The sequence below is a fragment of the Pipistrellus kuhlii genome, unplaced genomic scaffold, assembly GCF_014108245.1.
Source record: "Pipistrellus kuhlii isolate mPipKuh1 unplaced genomic scaffold, mPipKuh1.p scaffold_m20_p_2, whole genome shotgun sequence".
NCBI classification, from domain to species: domain Eukaryota; kingdom Metazoa; phylum Chordata; class Mammalia; order Chiroptera; family Vespertilionidae; genus Pipistrellus; species Pipistrellus kuhlii.
In genome coordinates this window covers 70,364,752-70,388,790 of record NW_023425515.1, presented here as the reverse complement: position 1 = coordinate 70,388,790, position 24,039 = coordinate 70,364,752, and the positions used below count along the sequence as shown (strand labels likewise).

The window sequence follows — 24,039 nt, the reverse complement described above, 5'->3', positions numbered from 1 at the left end:
TTACTAGTGAGGCTAACGTGTTGAATGGTCACTTGTTCTTTTAAATGTATTGTTCATCCTTGCCAACTTTTCAATTCTTTGTTTTTGACTTGTATATTCTGTCGCATCTTAATTATAGTAACTCTTTATCAATATGCAGAACATATTATCTTCATTTATCAGTTGCCTTTCAGTCATTGTCTTGGTGATTTAAGAAGTTACTGTGGTGGTAACTACAGTTGAGCATTGACCCATGAACCCAAAGATTGAAGGTTCGATTGCCTGTCCGGGCACATGCCCCGATTACGGGCTCACTTCCCCGTAGGGGCATGCAGCAGGCAGCTGATCGATGTTCTGCTCTCACATCCATGTTTTTCTTTCTCCCTCTCCCTCCCTATCCCTATAAAAATCAAAAGTTACTATGAAATTTTAAAAACATAATATAAAGGTGGATCAAATTGTGATAAACTTTCACACATCCATGAAAGCTCCTGAGGTTACCAACCCATGCCTACTCTCACTTCATAAATAATGCTTATAATATTTCTTGAGATAGAAACCTTTGCTAAAATGGTTCATTCTCACTGTTTCCAGTCGTAATCTCTGCCTTTGGCCTATTTCAGATGTAGCCTTGGCTGCAGTGCTTGTACCTGTGCTGGTCATGGTCCTCACCACTCTCATTCTCATATTAGTGTGTGCTTGGCACTGGAGAAACAGGTTAGTAAATAAGCAGTTCACCTAATTGGTCCTAGAAGGGGGTGTTTTCAAATGTGAAATAGAAACTAAATACAGAAGATGAACTATAATTTATCTTTTAGAGAAGGGAGCGTTAAGACAGTCATTAAAATAAAAATGTATGTTTCTTCCATATTCCTATAAAAATGAGTATGTTCAGTTACAGTCAGTTCCTGAGTACCTTTATTGCATCAAATTATGCAATGCACACTGAAATATACAGATTAATAAGAAAAATGCCTAACATATAGGTGCTTAGTAATATTTACTGAAAGAATGAAACATAATAACTATTTTCAAGGTGTTGGAAGGATTTACTGGCACAAAATGAGGAACTATAATGCAGTTTGATGAGTCTCTTAGGAAGTGTCAGAGGACACAAATTCAAGGACCATGAGAGTTTTCTGAAATTCTTAAAATTAGCTTGTTTTAGTAAAAAGAAAGACTTGGATTTGGCTAGGTTGTGGAAGGTAGAGACCACCCACACTGAGAGAACTATTTGAGCAAGGGCACAGAGATGTGGGATATGGGCAGCATCGTGAGTCATCGGACGTGGGTTGGCCTAGGAGAGCGCTGAGAAAGAACCTAGAAGTGCAGCCTGGACCAGAATCAGGGAGAGAGAGATCTAGATTGCATTCTCCAGGTGGGGAAATCATTGGAGTACATGAAGCAGATGATTAGACAAAGAGAGTCGCTGTTGTTTGCAGAGTGGATTGAAGGGGAGAGACTAGAAGAGGCAGAAAGATGAAGCAGGAAACTGCTGAGGCCTGGCAGGATCATAGCAATTCTAGAAAAAAGAGACATGAGAGGGAGAGATGTCCCAGTGGCATTGACGGGATGCATGACTGGTTGTCATGGTGAGGAAGTAGGAGGGATCTAGGATGATCTGAAGTTTCTGGCTCGTGTGGTTAGATCAGTAGGGATTCCATGAGATGAAATAATAGCAGGAGGGACAGGTTTGGTGGAGCAAGGGCATGACTTATTCTGTTCTGTTAGTCAATATTTTAGTTTCTACCCCACGCCAAGTGCTGAGCCTTGTGGTAGGAGGTCGGTGAGGAACCCAGAGTTTACAGAATGGGAGAGGATACAGTGCAGAAAACTTGCGGCTGTGGTTCCAGCATGGATCCCAGTGGATCCCAGATTCATGGTGTTGGGGATGTTGTCTAACAGATACCCAGTAAGTTAGTATGAGGACAGCAAGGAAAGAATGAGGGGAAAGTACTTTGGGGACATCTAGGAAAGGAAATTCATGTTGTTTTCAGGGAACTGGATAGCAACAGTAGTAATGATGAGAATAGCAGCAATTTTATAGAAAATTAAACTATTTTAAGCATTACTTTAAATGCTTTACATGTTTTAACCAAGCCTCAAAACATCCTGTGAAAAGGGCACTGTTGCCGAAACTGATTTGGCTCAGTGGATAGAGCGTCCGCCTTCAGACTGAAAAGTCCCAGGTTAGATTCTGGTCAAGGGCATGTACCTTGGTTGTGGGCACATCCTCAGTAGGGGGTGTGCAAGAGGCAGCTGATCGATGTTTCTAGCTCTCTATCTCTCTCCCTTCCTCTCTGTAAAAATCAATAAAATATATTTAAAAAAATAAAAATAAAATAAAATTTTTAAAGTTCACTGTTTATAAATCCCTTTTTACAGAAGAAGAAAGTTGAGAAGGGAGCATAAATAACTTGCCCAGGTTCACCTGGCCAGCACGTGGCTGAGCGGAGTCTTGGACCTGGCTGCAGAGCCTCCGCTCCTAACCACTGCTGACTCTGAATGTACCATCAATAAAGTCTAGTCCTCTGTGGTCAGAGCATAGCTATGTGGGAATGAGGATGGAAGAGTAGATTCGTTGAGAGGGAGGCAGGAAGCAAGTCTAGAATCAGTTCAGGATGGTGTTCATAGAACCCTGTAGTCATTCAGACTCCCAAGAGGCAGATGGAATACACATCTGTTCAGGACCAAAGGTCTGAGCTGCAGAACCGAAGTCACTTCTAAGCGACTTTGGTCATTGAAATTGCTGAGGACGAGCTTCACGACAAGGAGTAAAGGCGGAGATGCCATTTAAGGGGTGTGGAAAATAGTGAGGAGGAGAATAATAAAAACAGCTGCAATTTATTGAAACCTTAACCGGTGCCAAGCACTGTTCTAAGCACTTGATATGTGATGAATAAATAGCCTGCAGCTTTGTCACTGGAGAGTCTACAAAGGCTTATAGTACAGCCCTGGGTAATAATTATAACATTCAATTAATGGTCCTCGCCGTATAGGACATCTAACTTCCATTTAAGAAAGGTTATTGGTTTCCCTTTACTTAGAAGTCTTATGGGAGAGGATTTTCGAGGATAAAAAACTAATTATAGCCGAAACCGATTTGGCTCAGTGGATAGAACGTCGGCCTGCGGACTGAAAGGTCCCAGGTTCGATTCCGATCAAGGACATGTACCTTGGTTGCGGGCATATCCCCAGTACGGGGTGTTCAGGAGGCAGCTGATTGATGATTCTCTCTCATCGATGTTTCTAACTCTCTATCCCTCTCTCTTCCTCTCTGTAAAAAATCAATAAAAATATATTTTTAAAAAAACTAATTATAGAGAAGTTTTTAATGTCAATGATAAAAATATAATCTAATACTGGAGAAGAATGTTTCCAAGTAGGAAATGCATGTAGATGTAGCTTGGGCTCTTTGATAAAGCACCATTTGTGATCTTGAGCAATCGCATAGCCACCTTGTCCTCTTTTATGCACTAGAAAAGAATACCAACAAAAAAATGGAAACATCGAATTAAAAAATTATAAATTTTACAAACAACTATAAAGATTACAAAAAATATATACCGTCCCTCTCAGGGTGCAACATATATTTCAAGGGCGTATTCGTACATCCTACCCGTTCCCGATAGTGTTTACGTTTGACGTATTTATAGGTCCCGCTCGATTAACAGGTTAGATTTACATGCTTGATTCAGAAACTGTCCTTTGTAAAAGTTTCTTGGTAGATAGCAGTTCTTAGCGGAGGGATGAGAGACTTCTCCTGGGGAGGATATGTCAGAGTTCGGAGGGTGGACTGGGCAGAATCTTCTCTGTTGTACCCGTGGCTCTCACCTCCCAGGCCCGGAGAAGCCTTTTCTTCCCTCTGTGATAGACTGACTGACCCTGGGACAGTTGGGGGAATTCTGTCTATACAATGAGGGTATATGACTCTTGGAACTTCTCTGGGACAAAGGACCATAGAAAAATGGAGAAAATTTGAAATATAACAATGCAGGAGAAAACGTTGGATTTTTTTATTTTTTTTTAATTGTTCTGTGAAGTTTGTCTTTAAAACCAAATCAAACCTGACATGATTTCCCATAAAAACCCACATGTTGTGTCTGGGTCTTTGATTTAATTCAGTCTCTTTAACTACAGACTGAGCCTTTTTAATTTCTTTACTCATTTTTAAATATCTGGGTAGCCAGATAACTGTCCCAGGAGGCAGTTAATGTTTATTGAGAATCCAGAATTTATGAGCCTCGACAAAGTCAAATGAAATAGAGGCCTCCCTTGGGTAGATCAGTAAGCGGGAATGTGTACTCTTGACTAATTATTAACTTTGGTGTTTATCCTGCAGTTTCAGAGCTATCTTACTAGTGAATTCATTCTATTTGCTAACTTTCTTTTCCTGTATTTTTCCAGAAAGAAAAAAACTGAAGGCACCTATGATTTACCTTACTGGGACCGGGCAGGTAACTCATGACTTTGCATCTCTTTCCGTCAGCGGGAAGCCCCTCCCCTCCAGATGGCAGCAGGGGAGGAGTGTTTTCAGACCCACTGACATTTCCCAGCACTGTGGAAGGTGGCATTCCTTCTCTCTTCTGATCATTTTTACTCTTCTGTCAAATCTCTTCTAGTCAATAAGTAGTGAAATGGAAAGGAATTATTTTTCTTCTGGAAAACTTGTCTGGTTTTTGCCATTAAATATTCATCTTGAGGAGACCAGCTTTCTTGGAGGCCTGTGTGAACACTGTAAGAGGCAGAGGGTTTTGGTTCTAGTAAAAGTATGTGTTTGTAACTCTGCTCTGGGTATTTAAGTGGAGTCCAGAAGTTTAGGAGTCCTGAAGTCTGCCAAGTCTGCTGTGATAAGTTGTCATCTTTTGAATTCCAACTCTGTATGGTAGGTGGCAGATTGCTGCAGGTTACATCAGGGGCTCCTATGGGTCCCCCACTTCCCTGCCTCACTACCAGAAGAGCTGTTAGGAGCCAAAACGGTTCACCACTGAGACCAGGGTAGACAAGAGCAGGGTGGGAGCTAATCAGGTGCTGCTAGGATAGATCTTGGAAAGTATTTAAAAAACAACCACAACATTTTTAAACCACCCCTACCACAGATAGACTATATCTGACTAGTGATCTGCTTCTGTATATGCTTTTGATAGAGATTCCTACCATATTATGCTTAAGTGTATATCCTATCAAAGCAAAAAATAATCTTGAAAAACTTAAAGAACTAGAAGGAAAAAAAAGAATAAACTAAACCCAAAGCTACCATAAGAAAGGAAATACTATAAAGATTAGAGCAGAGATAAACAAAATAGAAAATAGACAATGAAGAAAAATCAATGAAATCAAAAGTTGGTTCTTTAAGAATATCAACAAAAGTGACAAACATTTAGATAGATGAACTTAGAAAAAAGGAGAGAAAATTGAAATTACTAAAATCAGAAATGAAAGTGGGGACATTATCAATTCTATGAAAATGCAAAGGATTATAAATCAATACTATGAACAATTGTATGCCAAAAAATCTGAATAATCTAGATGAAATGGATAAATTCTTAGACACAAAACTTACTAAGACTAAATCATGAGGAAATAGAAAATCTGAATAGACCTATAACTAGTAAAGGGATTGTGTTAGTAATAAAAAATTTCCCAACAGACAAAAGTCTTGGACCTGATGGCTTCATTGGTAAATTCTACCAAACATTTGAAGAAGAGCTAAACCTTAAAGATTCCACACATAGAAATAACTGTTACAACTAATAAGTACATTCAGCAAAGTGGGAGGATACAAAGTCAACACAAAATTCAGTTGCATTTCTATACACGAATTATCATTAATCTGAAAAGGAAATTATAAAAACAACTCAATTTATAATTGCATCAAAAAGAGTAAAATACTTAGGAATTAAGTTAACCAAGGAAGTAAAAAAACTGATACAATGAAAACATTGCTAAAATAAGTTTTAAAAGACAGAAAAGGAAACATCCTATGCTCAGGGATTGGTAGACTTAATATTGTTAATATGTAGGACTATCCAGAGCAATTTACAGATTTATTAGAAATCTCCATCAAAATCTCTGATAATTTTTGCAGAAGTAGAAAAATCCATCCTAAAATTCAGGGACACCTAATAGACAAAATAGTCTTGGAAAAGAACAAACCTGGAAGCCTCACACTTTCTAATTCCAACACTTAATTACAGGGCAATCAAAATAGCGTGGTATAGGATAAAGAGAAACGTATAGACCAATGGAATAGAATAGAAAACCAAAAAATAAGGCCTTACAAATATGGACAAATGATTTTGGTAAGGGTGTACAAACTATTCATTGGAGAAAGGAGATAGTCTTTTCAACAAATGGTACTGGGAAAACTGGATATCCACGTGTAAAAGAATGAAGTTGCACCCTAACCTAACACTGCTTACTAAAATCAACTCCAAATGACCAAGGACTAAAATATAAGACCTAAAAACAATAAAATTCTTACTAGAAGAAAACCTAAGACAAAAGCTTCATGACATTAGATTTGGCAGTGATTTCTTTTATACAAAACGATCAGATATCAGATAAAAGAAAAACTAAACAAATAGAACTTCATGAAAAATTTAAAATTTTGTGTATCAAAAAACACTATCCACAGAGTAAAAAAGGGAACCCATGGTATGGAAGAAAATATTTGCAAATCATATATCTAATGAGGAATTAATATTTAGAATATGTAGGATATTTTTAAAATTCAATAACATATAAATAGCTCAATTAAAAAATGGGCAAAGGACTTGAATGTGCATTTTTTCCAAAGAATATCTATAATTGGCCAATAAGCACATGAACAGATGCTCATCACTAATCTTTAGGGAAATGAAAGTCAAAACTATGGTGAGATGCCACCTCGAACCCATTTAGAAGGGGCCTATCAAAGAAAACAAGTGTTGGTGAAGATGTGGAGAAATTGGAAACCTTGTGCACTGTTGGCGGGAATGTAAAATGTTACAGCTGCTGTGGAAAACAATATGGTGGTTCCTCAAAATATTAGCAATAGAATTGCCATATGATTCAGCAATTCTACTTCTGTGTATACATCCAAAATAATCAAAAGCAAGGTCTTGAAGAAATATTTTCTACACCCATATTCATTAGCAGTGTTATTCACAACAGTTAAAATGTAAAAATATTAACTGATGAATGGATCTGTAACATATATATGTGCAGTGGAATATTATTCATCCTTAAAAAGGAAATTCTGTATTATGCTATAATATAGATGAGCCTTAAGACCTTATGCTAAGAGAAATAAGCCAGTCACACACACACACACACACACACACACACACAGACCTACAAATACTGTATGATTCCACTCCTATGAGGTACTTAGAATAGTTAAAATCATCGACACAGGAAGTAGAATGGTGTTTGCCAGAATCCAAGGATAGGGAGACTTAGGGAGTTACTGTTGAATAGGAATGGAGTTCCAGTTGTACAAGATACAGAGATGGATGATGGTAATGGTTGCACAATAGTGTGGATGTATTTAATATGCTGAGCTGTATACTTAAAAGTGGTGAAGATAACAAATTTTGTATTTTACCACAGTAAAAAAAAGGACGCTTGAACATAAAGGCTAGTTTGTTTAGATATTAATTATAGACATGTTAAATACAACAGGATTTTTGTTAATACATGGCTGCGGTTTCAGACACAGGTTTTCCTTTAATGGTCTCTTTTGCTTATCGCCACAATGAAGGTTGGTGGAAAGGAATGAAGCAGTTTCTCCCGGCCAAATCCGTGGAGCATGAGGAAACCCCCGTTCGCTACAGCAGCAGTGAGGTCAATCACCTGAGCGCGAGAGAGGTCACCACAATGCTGCAAACTGACTCTGCAGGTAACTCCTGGAGCCTTCAGCCCAGGTAGAGGGAGGAGCTGCTCTGCTTGCTGTGGGATTTACAGTATCTTTTATCTTTTTCATGTGCGAGAGATGAGCTATTTTCCCAAGTAGACTACTTCGTTAAAAGATTACCTTGAGAGAATAATTTCTGTGCCTCAGAAGTTCTATCTATAAAACTGAGCCATTTCTAAAAAACTACGGGCATTTTTTTGTCTCTTTAACTGGAAAGCTATTTGGTTTTATTGAGGATATATGGGTATTGTAAGAAGAGCAGGAGGAAATCAAACGTGTAATGTTTTGGTGTACGAGATGGTGCGCCAACCAACTGAGCCATCTGGCCAGGGCCCAAATATTATTCTTGACAAGCAAAAATTCTGAATAAAGGTAAACTGAATGGGTTATATTCAGAGTCAGAAGGCCTACATTTTTTAGAGAGAGAAATAGAGAGACGATCGGTTGCCTTTCTCACACACATCCTCTGGGGATCGAGCCCACAACGGGGGCGTGTGCTCTGACCGGGAATCAAACCAGCAACCGCCGAAAATGGTTTGGCTCAGCGGTAGAGCGTCGGTCTGCGGACTGAAAGGTCCCAGGTTCGATTCCGGTCAAGGGCATGTACATTGGTTGCGGGCATATCCCCGGTAGGGGGTGTGCAAGAGGCAACTGGTCGATGTTTCTCTCTCATCGACGTTTCTAGCTCTCTATCTCTCTCCCTTCCTCTCTGTAAAAAATCAATAAAATATATTTTTTTTTAAAAAAAAACAGCAACCTTTTGGTCTGTGGGACAGCACTCAACAACTGAGCCACACTGGCCAGGGCAAGGGGCCTAAATTTTTTAAAGGAAAGCTACATCCTGCCCTTTTTTCTTGTTAGAGAATAACAAGAAATAAACGAATCTCTATAGTTAGCCGAGCACAGGCAACTTCGAGTCTCTGCCTGGCTTGGTCATTCGCTGTGAATGTTTCTTTAAGCGCTTGAGCCGCCCTCCTGTGTATTGGTGGATTGGCAATGCAGTGCGTCCAGTCCCCTTCCCCTCAAGGGTCTAACCCACTCAAGTGGTTTTAGTTTTTAGTGGAAGAATCCATTGGTAACCACGGTTTTAGACTAGGTTTCAAGTCTCAGAGTTTTATAAACTTGATTCATTCTTGAAGCTGAAAAGGGCTTTTGGAGTTAAGATCTTCATTCTACTCATATGATCTCTGCTATTCAAAATGATCATAAAGCACGTGAAATTTGACTGTGCGTTTCAAAATGAAGTCAGATTTACAGATGTAGAGTTGCTTCCAGTGGTCTCAAGTACTGTAGCCTCCGCGCCCGAGGAAACAGCCGAGTGTTTGGGAGACTGTGAGCTTGTTCCTAGGGCACTGCGGCCCCTCGCTGTGAGGGCTGTTAGCTGGTCGATGGGCTGCAGCCTCCCAGGTGCACACATGGTTTGTTTTAAGACAGGGCTGTTTCTGAAAACTTGGTGTGAAATTAACAAATTTGATAGGTAAAGGGCTTAAAGGTATCCTGTGAAGAAGTTACTCCTTTTGGTGTATGACTGTTTCTCCCGCAATCTTACCCAGTTGGGTGGCTCAGCTTTTCGTAGCTTGCCTTTTCTTTGAGTTGTAACTGTACTTTGGTGGGGAGACCTAACACCCCATCTGAGGTCCTAGGGAGTGAGCTTAGTTAGAGCAGTACTATGGGAGTGCCAACACGGTGTCTTCCGTTCATTCCAGGCTTGGGAGGAGTTGAAGAGGGACAGGTGGAACTCTGTGCTGACAAAGCAGAGGTGTAGGCCGTCTGATTGAAATGCGGTAAATAGGTTGGGAGAGTTAAATTTCAGAACTCTGACTAGGGTGTGTATTTATAAGGTAAAAAATTGCTTACTTCGCCATCATGAAATCCTGTTATTTCCACAGGAAGCTCCTGCGAAGTGGTGGCATTAGAGGATGTAAGAGGTTGTGGTGGGCTTGAGGCATTTCAGACTTCATTGGTTTGTCACCTGGCTAACACACTGGGAGGGTTTAGGGTATTTGGTTTTGGTTTTGGTATTAGATAGAATTAAATGCAGAAAATCAGTTAAGTCTTTTCAAAACTGACTTAGATTTGTACTTTAATGTATGAAAGGAAAGGGAATATCAAACTTGTTTATGCAAAAATAACACTGTATAGAAAAATAAGTCTGTTATGTGTACTGATATGTACTTTATATTTACCCAATGCCTGTGCATCTTTGTGTTCCGCTATGAATTTTTGTATGAAGAACAGGCATCTAAAAACTTAAGGTTGTAAAAGAAAGATTTTTTATTTTATTTTAATTTTTGCCATTTGATTAGGTGGTGTGTTAAGGCTTCATGTTTAAACGATAACTTTAAGAATAACACAGGACCAGCTAGTTTGGCTCAGTGGATAGATCGTTGGCCTTAATGGAAGGATCCCGGGTTCAATTCTGATCAAGGGCACATGCCCAGGTTGCAGGCTCGATTCCCAGTAGGGGTTGTGCAATAGGCAACCAGTCAATGATTCTTGATATTTATCTCTCTCCCTTTCCCTTCTTCTCTAAAATTAATAAAAATATATATTTTTTAAAAATAACATATTTTGCTTGGAATATGCTGCCATCCAGAAAAAAATGGCTGCTTCTCTCTATTGTACATATGTATGTAGTGTTCATTATTAGATGGTAAGCTCCTCCAGGGCAGGAACTGTCTGTTTCGTCTTGGTACTTCCAGCAGCACCAAAGGGCAGGTGCCCTGCACAGGAAAGTGCTCATGATCTGTAGAGGGAGTGAGGAACTTCCTGCCACCTTTAAGATGGAGCATGGGCCGGGACCGGTTTGGCCCAGTGGTAGAGCGTCGGTCTGCAGACTGAAAGGTCCCAGGTTCGATTCCGGTCAAGGGCATGTACCTGGGTTACAGGCACATCCCCAGTAGGGGGTGTGCAAGAGGCAGCTGGTCGATGTTTCTCTCTCATCGACGTTTCTAGCTCTCTATCTCTCTACCTTCCTCTCTATGAAAAATCATTAAAATATTCAATATATTTAAAAAAAAAAAAGGGGGGGGGGGAGCATGGTTCACTTTTCCCGGAGTGTTCGAAGCTGCGAGGAACCTCATGACCAGAAGAGGGTCAACTTCTTTCTTGGGTTTGAACTGAGCTTCTTGGGTTGAACCACGCTGTGTCGTATCCTCAGCATCATTCAGCCTTCCTTTCCTGAACTTAATGCGCAAGCGAACTGAGGTTTTATCTCATATTAGGGCAGAAATTTCTGGGCAAGTTTGAAGTGGGGCAGATTTTAGGAAAAAAGTAATAGAAATCTCGGAGGGTGTCTGTCAATGTGTAGCCCTGTTATTACTAAAGGAGGTGTAACAGGCCCTCTGTCTTTCCCGTCAGCTGCCGGCCAGCTCTCTAGCTAAGGAAGCACCTCTGGTTTCTAGCTTTTCTCCATTTTGGATTCTCCTGTTGCCCATCTGATTCTGGTTCTTAGAGTCTAATAAAAGTTGCTGCGAATATCAGGTGCAGTATGTAACGACAGTTTTGTAAAAATGTGATGACATAATCTCAAATATGTTGTGTTTTGTATGCAGAGCCACTAGTATTGTTATCCCGGCCAACTTTTTATTCAAAATAAATAAATAATAGAATTACTTGTTAAAAAAAACAAAAAAAAAAAAAACATAATAAGACTTACAGTACTTATCATATTACCCTGGCCTGAATTTATTGTTAAAAAACATTCCCTCGTATTTGGGGGACAAAAAAACAACTCTGAAATTATATTCTAATACTATTCCATCAATGGAAAATTTCTTTCCTATTGAAAGACTGTATGTATCTGAAGAACATATACAAACACTCTTTATGCAAAATTCCATGAACAATGAAGTTTTCTGGCCTATTATTACCATGATCCACAAGATAACACCTTGTAATTTTTGAAGTTGGTCCTTACAGGGTCTGTGTTGATAGCAACAAAAGTTCCATGGCGAAGTTTTCCCTTTGGTGTAAGACTGTAGTTTGCACCCTAAGTTATATGAGGCCTGTATCAGAGCGGTAACATTCCTGTTGTCCCTTGTGATACCCGCAGAGTATGCCCAGCCGCTCGTGGGAGGAATTGTTGGCACGCTTCATCAGAGGTCTACCTTCAAACCGGAAGAAGGAAAAGAAAGGGGCTGTGCCGACCTTGATCCTTACAACTCCCCGATGCCAGAAGTGTATCACGCCTACGCTGAACCACTCCCAATTACGGGGCCCGAGTATGCAACCCCCATTGTCATGGATATCTCGGGGCACACCCCAGCTCCAGTTGGTCTGCCCTCAACGTCCACTTTCAAAGCCACAGGGAACCAGCCGCCTCCTCTGGTGGGAACATACAACACTCTTCTCGCCAGGACTGACAGCTGCTCCTCGGCCCGGGCCCAGTATGATACCCCGAAAGGGGGGAAGCCAGGTCCCAATGCGCCAGAGGAATTGGTGTACCAGGTGCCACAGAGCACACAGGAGGTATCAGGAACAGGGAGGGATGGCGACAGTGATGTTTTTAAAGAAATCCTTTGAAGGTGATGCTGCTTTTTACAAAGCATCGTTTTAAAGCACATGGCTTTTTTTTTTTCTTCTTCTTTTTTCTATTAGTGGTAGTAATATATAGAATGTATTACATATCTGTCACAGATGTAGTGGGGGAAGTGTGATGACCGAGGTACAGGAAACTACTAATCTTGCCATCTTGCTTTAGAAGTGTTGTAGCTTGCCTATTAAATTCCGAGCATCCTGTTTGTTACTACTGTAAAACACTATTTTTTAATACAGAAGAAGCTCCCTACTATGCACTTCAAAGAAATTAAAAATCACTGAGTAAGTATTTATTACCAATGCTGCAGGTACATTTGATGAACTCGATAAGGCTTTGTAAGCCTGACTGGCAATAATGCATGGTACTGTTCTTGAAATGTCTAATGGCTTGAAATTCTGCTTCGTGTGAAGGTGGGTACTATCGTGATTTCCTCCTCTTCTATTCCTGTATTCCTTTCTGGATTTAAATAATAATAATTAATGACACTTAGTCATTGTTTTGATTGTAGTCACACACACTTCTCCGTTTTTCCTTAGGAAGAGTTCCGGTGAGAAACCCCAATGTAAGGAGCAGGGTGATTGTCACTTTTTGACACTCAGGAGCTTTGACACCCATGGTACATGCCTTGGCCTGGTCTCTGCTTATTTCACCTAGGGCCTGGGTGGCCAGTCCTGTTCTTGTGTTTGTAAAATGTTCTGAGTTTTTTCAGTGGGTTATACTTGCTCTGTCAAACTTCATGAATTCAAATCCTCTAATGTGTTTAAGTTTACTTCTCACTGTGGAAACAGGGACTTTGCAGTTTAAAAAAAGCTATGAAAGAGATGCTCCTCCCCTCCAACTTTATTTGCAGTGGGATCTTTCCTAGGAGGGTTGTGAAAAGTTGAGGGCTTCCAAGTAGACGCTGTAAACCTGCCCCACTTACATTTATCACAGTGAAGGCAAAATCATTCTTCAGAAGTCCTGTAAATTATCTTTAAAAAAAGAGAACCAGAATTTGCCCCCCTTTTAAATAGGTAGGTAGATTTTTTTCCCCCCTTTAATCTCAAGGTATGTTTTTCTTTTTAGTGTTTTAGTTTTCCAAAGCAAACTGTAAACTCAATGTGCATTCTTCAGCTCTGGTGTTTGTGCCTCCTCCCTGTGTGAGAGAGTGAGGAGTTCTTATCTCATTCGTAGGGAAGAGGTGTTACAGATCCTCACACATGACTTTTCCCCAGGGCACCTTGTTACCATTTACCCAGGACAGAGCTAAGTTTAGATGGTGAGATAAAAATCATCTGTAGTTTTATCAGCCCACAATGTAAAAACCATGGTTAAAAGTCTTTAGGCTGGCAACCCGCCATAAGCTGCCCATGTGATTAAAATTTGAAATCCCTTCTGTATATTTTAATTTGCAGTCTTAATAGACATGTACCTTTCCATCGGGTCCTACTCATTTCTGTTGGCCTGGGCCACCAGATTTTGATGTTGCCAGAACTTGCTAAATTTAAAGGTGAACAGCCTTCATTTTGTTGCTTCCACAAGTACTCATCAGTAATCTAAAACATTGCTTCCAAATAGAACTATTTATTTCTACAGCCTCCCGCCCTCTGCTTGTATGATCTGTTCATTTTCTTTTCATTTGCTTTTCCTTTTCCATACTTACTATAATTTTATTCATTGAAAACCCAATACATATTTTGTTTCAAAATATTTGAAACAAAAAGCACAGGTGTTGAGCTTTTATTAGAACATATGAATGTGTAAAGCACATGTATTAATGCAGCCATCCCCTTTCAGGTGGGAAGAGAGTAAACCAATCGCTTTATTTTTTTATTCATTCTTAGTATAGAGAGAATATACCTTTCCTAAAATCATATACCTGTTTGAAGCTTTAAGAGAAATGTTTTCAATAACTATTTTGTTTTCCCAAAGATGCTTGCTATTTTTGTGTAACTGTGTGCACCTCCTTTTCCCATAGAACCTTTTTTTTTTCTTTTTTTTTGAGAAGCAAATGTTTTCTTAAATGATGCATGTTTTAAGACTTGATTCAAAATGCCACTGTGCTGTCCTTGAATTGCCAATGATTTTTACAAATATCTAGTTTTTACTACTTTTATATATTTTACTTTCAAAATGAAGAGCTGAGCCTAGTAATACAAAGGGTTGTTCTGGTTTTGAACTTTTTCTTTTAGTTTGTTTTCATAGTAGTTTTTTAGTTTGGGTTTTGTTTGTTTTTTTGTTTTACTACATTTATGTCTGATATATATATACAGCTTTGGAGACAATCAAGTAACAACTGAAAATGTGAAAGTAACCGTTTTTTACAAAATGTCCTTGAATTTTTATTTTTTGCTTGAAATATGTAAAAGACTTAAGTCACTGTGGTTTATTGGTTTAAACTCTTTTCCTATTAATACAAGTGTAAAAAAAGAGTCAGACAGTGGTGCAGCCAGTGTAGCCATTACATGTTTTGTAAAATTACACTGACTTCGCTGTTACTTGATCTTAGGAACCAGCACAGTTAGAGGTAAGATATTGTGAATGCTGACTTACACTTTATTAAAAGCTATAAATCTAAATAGATCCTATTGTATGCAGGGTCTAGTCCAGTTATTTAAGTTCATGTTTCACTATTTGCACTTTGCATTGAACAATGGGTTTAGTTTGCTGATGAAATAGTTCGAGTAGAGAATTTATACAGGAATTGAAATTATGACCTTGTGTAGGTACTTGCCCTTCCTCCCACAGCAGGGAGCAGAAAATGAGCTACTTAAATGTGAACCAGCTCTAATTGTATGGAAAGTGATAGAGCTTTAAGGTACTTGCCTTGGCTCCTCATTGTCACCTGGAGAGCAGGACTGCTATAAAAGCACCATGTCAGGTGATAGGATTAAAAAGAACAGATCGTGCTTTCCAGACCTTTTTAAGAGAAATTAATGAACAAATTACCTATTAGCTTTGCCTTTCAATTCTAAACTTGAAGTCCCTAAACTGCAAAATTTAAAAAGTTGGATGGTTATTAAAGTACTTTTTAGGTCAAGTGTGGCACCAATACTCATTTAGTCACACTAACTCGTGACTAGTTTCTTTCTCTCTCTCTCTTCCCCTCTCCCTCTCTCCCCCCCCCCCCCCCCTTTTTTTTTTTTTTTTTTTTGGCATTGGGAAGGGTGGAAACAAAACACATATTGAAATACATATTGGAAACAAAAAAGGCTTAAGTGTCAGTAAAATTCTCCCAGAATGTACTTTTCTTACCTCGGCATGTACTGTAGTCACTCAGTATTTGTATATGTTGCTAGAATTTAGATTGTATAAATAGTGAGATTTTAATGTGTTCATGTGTTTTTAATAAATTGTATATATGTGTCTTGCTCAGATTTTTTTTTTTTTTTTGTGGGGGGGCTTAACTAAAACCACCTTGAGGTTTATAGCCTTTTCTTATACTACACAAAATGCCAGATTCCTCAATTTGAACATCAGTCAGAACATTTAATGGCCAATGTTATACTATTCACAGTAACATTAGGGAATGCCACCATTGGTTTTGACTTTGATCTTTACTGTAGCCACAGTATCCTTTTTGAAACCGGAGTTACTTCCCATCAAACTCAACTCCCGCAGCCCCACGGCAGTCTCTGGCTGTGCAGTGGCAGGGAAAGGTCACTGAACAGGGCGACTTCAGCCTGGCTCCTGCCTATTCCCCCTCAACTTTATTAGAAGAATCAGATGAAATTGGTCCTGCGCAAACGTGTGCTATTAGGAGGACATCATACTGTGAAAGAAAAAAACCACATGCTGACCTGACAAGCTCAGGGAAGGCCTGCGTGGCAGTCTTGCAAACCCAGAGACCTAAGATAACCACAAAAGATGGTTTAAAAATTAAATATCTAACAGGTTGTAGCAGGTAGTCATGTCCCAGATGTTTTCCCAGACAAAGATCAACTTTGATCTTTTTACTGAGCCGGTTTGCCTTTTTGCCTCTAAGATAACATATCTGTGAGATGTCTGGGTAACTTGTAACTTCCCTTTTTCCAGAGCCCCAGGGGAACAACCAAATGTGGTGGGCACCAGGGCAGATGCCTCAAATTCCTTCGTTACCATGTTAATTGTTCCTGCACTCACCTGAGTACCCGTCCATCATTTTACTTCTTATCCAATCCCAGGAGTTTCCCACCGCTTTGCTTTCTCCTGCCTCCTTTCTCCATCACCAATGAATTTCATGTAACCCACCTATGTCCCTCCTTTGATTTCGGTGTATAAATGTAACCCGCCATCCTTCGGAGCATTATCTCAATCCATTGAGGTTCTGCTTCCCGGCATATGTCAACAGTTTTGGCTCAAATAAACTCATAAAAAAATTCTTTACAGGTTTCAATGTTTGTTTGTTTTTCATTAACAATCCATATGTAATGTCTAATCTGGATGAAATCGACTACTGGTTTCCTCCCCCGCGCCTGCTTTCCAAGTACCTTGTTTATTCCTGTTTCTGGTCTACTCTTCCACCCTTTCTACACTTTCTTTGGAGAGGCAGGTTGGTTGTCAGTAACATCCATGTCTCCCAGTGATAATTATTCAAAAGATGGTAATTCTTGCCCGGCCAGCGTAGCTCAGTGGTTGAGCACGGGCCTATGGATCCAAGAGGTCGAAGGTTTGATTCCCTGTCAGGACACATGCCCAGGTTGCAGGCTGAGGTCCCAATAGGAGGCCACCAATCAATGGTTCTCATTGATGTTTCTATCTACCTCTCCCTTCCTCTCTGAAATCAATAAAAATATATATATATTTTTAATTAATTCTTCAACTCATACCTCTTCTGATACTTTCTATTCCATCATTCTTACACCTTCTGTTCTCTTCCTTTATCCTTCACCATGTACTCTATCCCACCACAGCCCATAGAAGATAGTTACATTCATTAAACTGGAAAGGGAGACCAGCTCACCACAGTTGTAGGAACGAGTTTGTTTGCATCATAGGATTCTTCACTGGCGTACCCTAGATTGTGAGGTGAGCTTTCCATGTAAGAGGAGAGATGAACATACCATCTAAATCCAAGAACACCTTGACACTAGTAAGGATTTATTTACTTGTGTAATAAATTTTTCATCTTTCTTAATTTACTTCAAATAGTAGTTTTAAAAGTTAATGAATTAAACCAGACAAAACATAAACTATAAGAATTTTCTCCTTGAGCATTTCTTACTCAGCTTTCTTTGTATGAACTTTTTAAAAATTTCTTCAACATAATGCAGTCATCAGACTTTAGTAATTATACTCTTTGGTTATTTACTCATCTAGATAAACTTAAAAACAAAAAATACTATCTTCATTCTACCTAATTACTCATCATAATCGTGGTTTAGTTAATTGCAAAGGGGGAGCCTAATTATGCCAGTATGACCTTAGATTTCTATAACCGTCCACACTGCGGTATTCAGAGCTGGTTTAAACTTCCAATCAGATTCCTTAAAGACACTAAACAAGTCAGCCGATTATAGACCTGGCGTGCTTCCAATTTGCCAAATCAAGTCACAACCACGTGCCAATTCCCCACCATTTTATAGTAGCCAAATATGTCATCTTATATTCAGATTTGTTGCAGTCAACTTAAATCCCCTTATTAGGAAGTCACATCCTTTCAAAAGTTTAAAATGAAAAAACGGAAAATATTTTTAAAAACACAATGCAATTACAACTTTACCCTGACATGTTAACTCAGTATATCTTGGTTTTCATAAATTATATTTACAGAAATTAAGCTGGTGATTATGAAATCACCAGGCAGCAACAGACTTAATATACATAATTTCTTGACAAGTACACCCAACTTTTTTTTAAAATAAACTATAAATTGCCAGTATAAAAATAAAACTAATACTGTCAGCATTATCTTCTCTGTCCGTAGGGTCAATCTTGAGTCAAATTGATTACAAAGTTCTTTTCTATAATGTCCTTCAAAAAGAGCTGCTCTGCAGTCACGTTGTGATATGCATTCTAAAAGATAAAAATAAACTAAAATCACCACTTACCCCAATCGCAACAACAGCAATAGAATCTAGAAATTCTGAATGAAAACTTCAAGTATAACAAGTGTCATGGACTTCCGTTAACCTTTCTAATTTATTTGTCTTTGCTCATTTTTGTGCCAGAGTCTTTGCTCATTTTTGTGCCAGAGCTTTCCCTAAAGCCCACTCTTTCCACTCAACCCAGCAGGTAGGTAAGAGGTTCCGTCACATCATCATCTGGTCTGCTGAATCATGTGGAAGAAACCAAAATTGTAAATCCAAACAGGTTGATTGTTGTTACAAATGCATCACCTGGAACTCAAGTTCTAAAAAAATGATTCTATTATGTTGACGGGCATCCTAATTTTAGGAAGGTGTATTAGCATGTTGTTCTGAAGATGACTAATAATGCCAAATGTGCTGCAGGAGAGATTAGGGCTGAGGGGAAGCGAGCCTGAAGTCTGTCCCAACAGCTAACTCTGCAACTACTCAAGTCTCTGCCACACGTTGTGGGGAAGACACAAGTCAGTATCATGATCTACCCTGACATAGCACTGGGTGATGATGATTTCCGGGTGGGGGGGGACTGGGATTTCATGGGATACAGCCATATACATTATGGAAAATCATGTTTCAATATTAAAGATAATGTTTTAATCCTACCACTTGTGCTGTGCCACTAATCTAAGATAGAATTCGGAAAATAGAAAGTTCCTCCCCAGTCAATTAAATTAAAAATCTGAAGGATCCTGTCTGCTGCCACTGATCCTTAATTCAAGAGAGGCATGAGCTAGTGTCAAAGATGACAACCTTTCTGACCATAAAGTTTATTTCATGGGGTTAAAATGTTATAGACCTTGTCTACTTAACTGGAAAAAAAAAATACATGAAAATTATTATGACATGGCAATGCTTTTAGGTGAATATGCAATATTTCCAATAGGCTATGTGTATATTTAAGTTGTGCAAATAGGACACAGTACCTAAGATAAGGCTTGATCCCTGTGTGGGTTGTCAGTACTTGACAATAACTGGGATTCTCCCAAGGGTCTGAGGCCTACAAATTGGGAATTGCTGTAGTTGAGAACGCTGGACTTGGTTTTGGCTTTTGATAGCTCTGTAACCCCTATCAAGCCCTCAATCTCTCAAAAGTTCTTTGCCAGGTAAAATGATAGGGTGAGAAGAGAGAAAAACCAACGATTGTAACAAAGTATCTGTATTACCTTGCTCATCAAGGACATGGTGGCGTTCCCATAGTAGTGCAAAGGACTCTTGAGGTCAGAAAAGTTGTATCTGAAGCCAGCGAGATGGACTTCGTGACATATGTGGAAGGCCAAGGTGATGGCAATAATTCCTGTCGTCGGGTGTTTGGGTTTCTGGGGAAAACGAAATTTTTTCTCTGAAAATCCAAATGAGGTATTTGTTCCCAAGGCATATATGGGAGGCCTAACCTTATGAATCTTGTCATTCAACTAGTTCTAGGAAAAGGCTAACTTTAACCAAGTAACTGCAGTGATAAACTGTACTACCGTTTCCCCGAAAATAAGACAGTGTCTTATATTAATTTTTGCTCCCAAACATGCGCTAGGTCTTATTTTCAGGGGATGTCTTATTTTTCCATGAAGAATACAGTACACATTTATTGTTAAATGAAAATAAAGGAAATTTATAACCTGTATACGGTACGGTAGTTGTCAACACAAACCAGACAAACTGTGAATCCTACAGTATCAAGAATTTACTCATTTATTCAATGACAATCATGTCACCATCTTCTGGAACATCATCATAACAATCCAATTCCTGAATTTCCTGATGAATTTCTTGTGACTCCATTTCTTTCAGAATCAGTGGACCAAATCTCTCATGTTTAGCCTAAGGGGGCCTTATTTTCGGGGGCATGCCTTATATTTCACTCAGAAGAAAACCTGTAAGTAGGTCTTATTTTCGGAGGATGTCTTATTTTCGGGGAAACATGGTAGCAAGTACCTGACTGGACAACAAGGATTCCAGATATACACAGAGTGTTGTCATCAGCCTCAACTGGATCCCTATTCATTTACAAACAGAAATTCTACATCCCCTTCACATGTGCAACTACTAAGGGAAGTGCTGTCTCAGCTATTTGACAGGAGGATCTTGGCATTTAAAGTTGTTATGCTCAGTAGGATGGCCTTCAAAGGAATAAACAAAATATGTCAACGTTTTATCAACAATTCAAGATTTCCTTCGGTTAAATATTTTTCAGATCCCACAGACATTATATTTGATTATGGTTTTGAGGAAAAGAAAAACATTAAAAATCAAGTAAACAGCAGAAGGCAAAGAAAGCCTGACAAACTTTGGTGTAAGTTTTCTTGCCCCGGCACTATTGTGAACAGATGCTGAAATAGGAAGTTAATGGTTGGGTTAAAACCTAGGAGTCACCCAGCTCACTGATCCATTACTGTTTGGGGCTCTTGTACCTCTTAATGCAATATACTTCCTCTTACCACTCCTTAGAGTACTTCATGGTTATAATCATTTCCTTACGGAGACAGACAATTCTCCTGCAGCTGTCACCCACAGAACCTATATTGTTGCCTGACAATCCTAATCCTGGATAAAGCCACACTCAAGCAGCAGAAAGAGCGAGAGAAAACATCTTACTTGCCTGATTGCAAGACATACTTGCCTGGTTGCATGTTACATTTATGACCAAAGTTTTCCCGAATAAATATCCATGACAATTGTATACCTCTCTATGCTTAAACAGCCCTAGCCTCCTTCCTACTTCAACAATCGAACCCTCATTTTTCTAAGAAAACGAGCAATCGCACAAAACCTACATCTTCCCAACTCCAAATCTACCTTCATCTTTACCCAGCTTTTCAGGATTCACTTCTCTTACAGGGACCGGATGGCCTGTTTCTCCCTACAGCCAACTTCTCATGAGGGCACTATACCACATCTTTCAACTAGTTTGCTTCTACAGTTACCCATTGTCTGCCCTCAGCATCAATATTTTCTTTTACTGAATCATTTCCTTCACCATAAAAACATCTTAAAAAAAAAAAAAATTATCCTTGATCTTACGTTCCAATCATTTCTCTGCTTCCTTTTCTAGCAAAACCTTGTTACAGATTTGCCTCTGCTGCTATGTACATGTTTTATTTAATCCATATCAAACAGGTTTTCTTCCTTTCTTATTCTTCACTCATATGACCTCCATGTTTCCAGAACCAGGGTTTATTGTTTATGCTCAGCCTCTAAACGGCATCTGACACCATGTCCTACCAGAAATTTAACAGATTACAACTAGTCCCAGTACCATCTCTAAGTAAAACCAAGGTCTTCCTCTGCTTTTGGAGTTAGGAGGCCACCTAAAATAGAGATAATGCCTTGGCTGGTATGGCTCAGTTGGTGGTGTCCTGTGTGTGCATCAAAAGGATGCTGGTTCGAGTCCCAGTCAGGGCACACACAGGGGTTAAAGGTTTAACCCCCCAGTAGGGGGCATGCAGGAGGCATCCAATCAAAGTTTTGCTCTCATATCAATGTTTCTCCCTCTCCCTTTCTCTCTAAAAATCAATAATTTAAGAAGAAAAAAATTTTAAAGAAAAGGGTTAAACCTGATCATACATCTCTTAGGAAAATTATCTTGCCTTTTCACCTCAGAATTACTAAGAATCTGCTTTTTTCTCAATACTAAGAAATAGGGTTTAAACATAAGATATTTATGGTTTTTTGACTTGGGAATTCACTTTCAAGCAACTATCCTACAGAAATCATATAAGTGTGCAGAAAATCCCTTAAAAAGCACATGTATTTTCATGTCACTTATGAAAGAAAAAGCTGGATGCAAACCTAAATGTTCTAAACAGGAGAATTGTTAATTAGGTGGAGGGGAAAATAGCAGAATATTATCTATTGGACGGGCAAAATGTTATGTTTTTAAATGCATAGTAAAGTCTAGAAGGATATAAAGCAAAAATTCTTGTGAGATAATGTGAGTTATTGAGGAAGGAGAAATATGTCCTTTTAAAAATATTTCTTAGTAATTTCATTTTTAGCCTGTAATTCTTTAGAATTTTTTTATTGTGCTTAAAGAAAAGATACATGAGGTGTGTTTCTTGGGCCTTTCCCTGATTACAAAAGTAACTTGATTACACAAGTTACCCAGGCTTCAAATGGAAAGCATCTCTGCCACTGGACTGATCTAGTCATTATTGTTTTCTAGGTGTTATAGACAAACAGGCCTGCAAAAGTCACAGTCAAGAGTTTTGAGATTAGTTGAGATTTCTCTTAACTAAAGAGTTGGGAGTTTTAAGAACTGTCAATATTGCTGTAACTACCATTTGCTGAGAATTCAGTGCCTGTATCTCCTGTGACTGCAGAAGTATTTCTGGGCTACCTTACTGTCCTTGCCTTTCCTCTGGTTTCCCTGCGGGGTTTCTATAGCAGATTGCTTGAGACCACTCCTTTTAGCTGAAAGCCATGCGTTGTCCTGACACTAGTCCTACTGCTCAGAACAGCCTGTTCCTCAGTCCTCTTCCCTCCCCCTTGACACCCCTCCTCTCCCCACCTCCTGCAGAACACGGGAGAGTTGCAAGAGATGAACCACCTGGGCATGCAGATGGAGACCCCAGAAAGGCCCCTGCAAGGGCAGAAAGAAGCTTCACTAAAGATTCTTGTTCTTGCTAACTGAAAAACATGAAGGTAATATCCACAGGTTCCTAATCTCACTGACCCAGGCGAGACCCCTAAGGTTCCCCTATTCTACTCCAGCAGGATCCTTAGTTTGAAAATACCAAGGAAAATACATACCTGATTTTTGGGAAACACTTTTGGGAAATTAAGCAGTTCATAAGCTGCTGTTCTGATAATGAAAGGATCTAAGATTCTGATTTGATATGGTTTATAGATCAGGTTTAAGGCTGGTTTTTTCCAAAAACCATTAGTGTTCTGAAATAAAGCAAGAATACAGAAAATAAAACACTGTGGTTGTCTTTTGTTACAGAAAAAAAAATAATAATAAGGTAATCAGAAGGGAGATCAGTTTTGCCGACTTACTATGTTGCCACCCGTCAACAATTCCCACAACCACTTTAAATCGTGCGGCTTAAAAGCTATGAGAATCGCTGTGGTGTTAGGATCATTGTGTTTGGGATCTGAAAAAACAGATTCTGGATAAAAAAGTCGGAAGGTTGTCCTTCTCCCAACTTCCTCTTCGTGTCCTAAAACGGGACCATTATTCATCCTGTGGACAGAAAAACACAAGATATGTAGACCAAGCGCAGTCTGAACCATTTCCACCAGTTCCCAGAGGTGTCTGTCCGACAAACATTTGCCATGTGGCCTTTGCTCTTATGGCACAGGGCAATCAATCAATCTTCTACACATAAGGGCCAAGGAAATAATTCCCTTTCATAGATCAGCTGCTTGATCAAAGCAGAAACTTGCATTTGTATTTTAAAATTTGTTTGGCATTACTGGTAATTCAGTCTTACCTCCAGGGAAACTAAGGCAAATAAAAATGGGAACATAACCACAATAGTAGGGTTAAAACTCAGAAGGAGGTATCCCTGGTTCCTTTATCCCCATCTCTGTTCATATCTAATACACTAACAAATCCTGATAACACTACCTCTAAAACACGTTCC

At 39.2% G+C, this 24,039-nt stretch overlaps 2 protein-coding genes across 13 annotated transcripts in view; one reads left to right on the top strand and one right to left on the bottom strand.

The window, feature by feature from the left end:
* Nucleotides 1-15,415, top strand: part of DCBLD2 (discoidin, CUB and LCCL domain containing 2) — an 88,911-nt gene extending 73,496 nt beyond the window's left edge. The window contains exons 13-16 of one of the 2 annotated variants that reach the window (XM_036448387.2): nt 603-696; nt 4,387-4,436; nt 7,724-7,861; nt 11,931-15,415. In XM_036448387.2, the coding sequence (XP_036304280.1) occupies nt 603-696; nt 4,387-4,436; nt 7,724-7,861; nt 11,931-12,400 (752 nt within the window). In that variant the 3' untranslated portion in view covers nt 12,401-15,415. Of the gene's footprint in view, nt 1-602; nt 697-4,386; nt 4,437-7,723; nt 7,914-11,930 lie in introns of both variants that reach the window. The other variant, XM_036448389.2, reaches the window with a different exon arrangement.
* A 1,922-nt stretch (nt 15,416-17,337) lies between these two features.
* The window catches only part of ST3GAL6 (ST3 beta-galactoside alpha-2,3-sialyltransferase 6), an 82,780-nt gene continuing 76,078 nt past the window's right edge, over nt 17,338-24,039 (bottom strand). For all 11 annotated transcript variants that reach the window (XM_045584024.1, XM_045584023.1, XM_036448397.2 and 8 more), the window contains 4 exons: nt 23,450-23,636; nt 23,204-23,341; nt 19,624-19,776; nt 17,338-18,389 (listed from right to left, as the gene is read on the bottom strand). In XM_045584024.1, the coding sequence (XP_045439980.1) occupies nt 18,303-18,389; nt 19,624-19,776; nt 23,204-23,341; nt 23,450-23,636 (565 nt within the window). In that variant the 3' untranslated portion in view covers nt 17,338-18,302. The remainder of the gene's footprint in view (nt 18,390-19,623; nt 19,777-23,203; nt 23,342-23,449; nt 23,637-24,039) is intronic.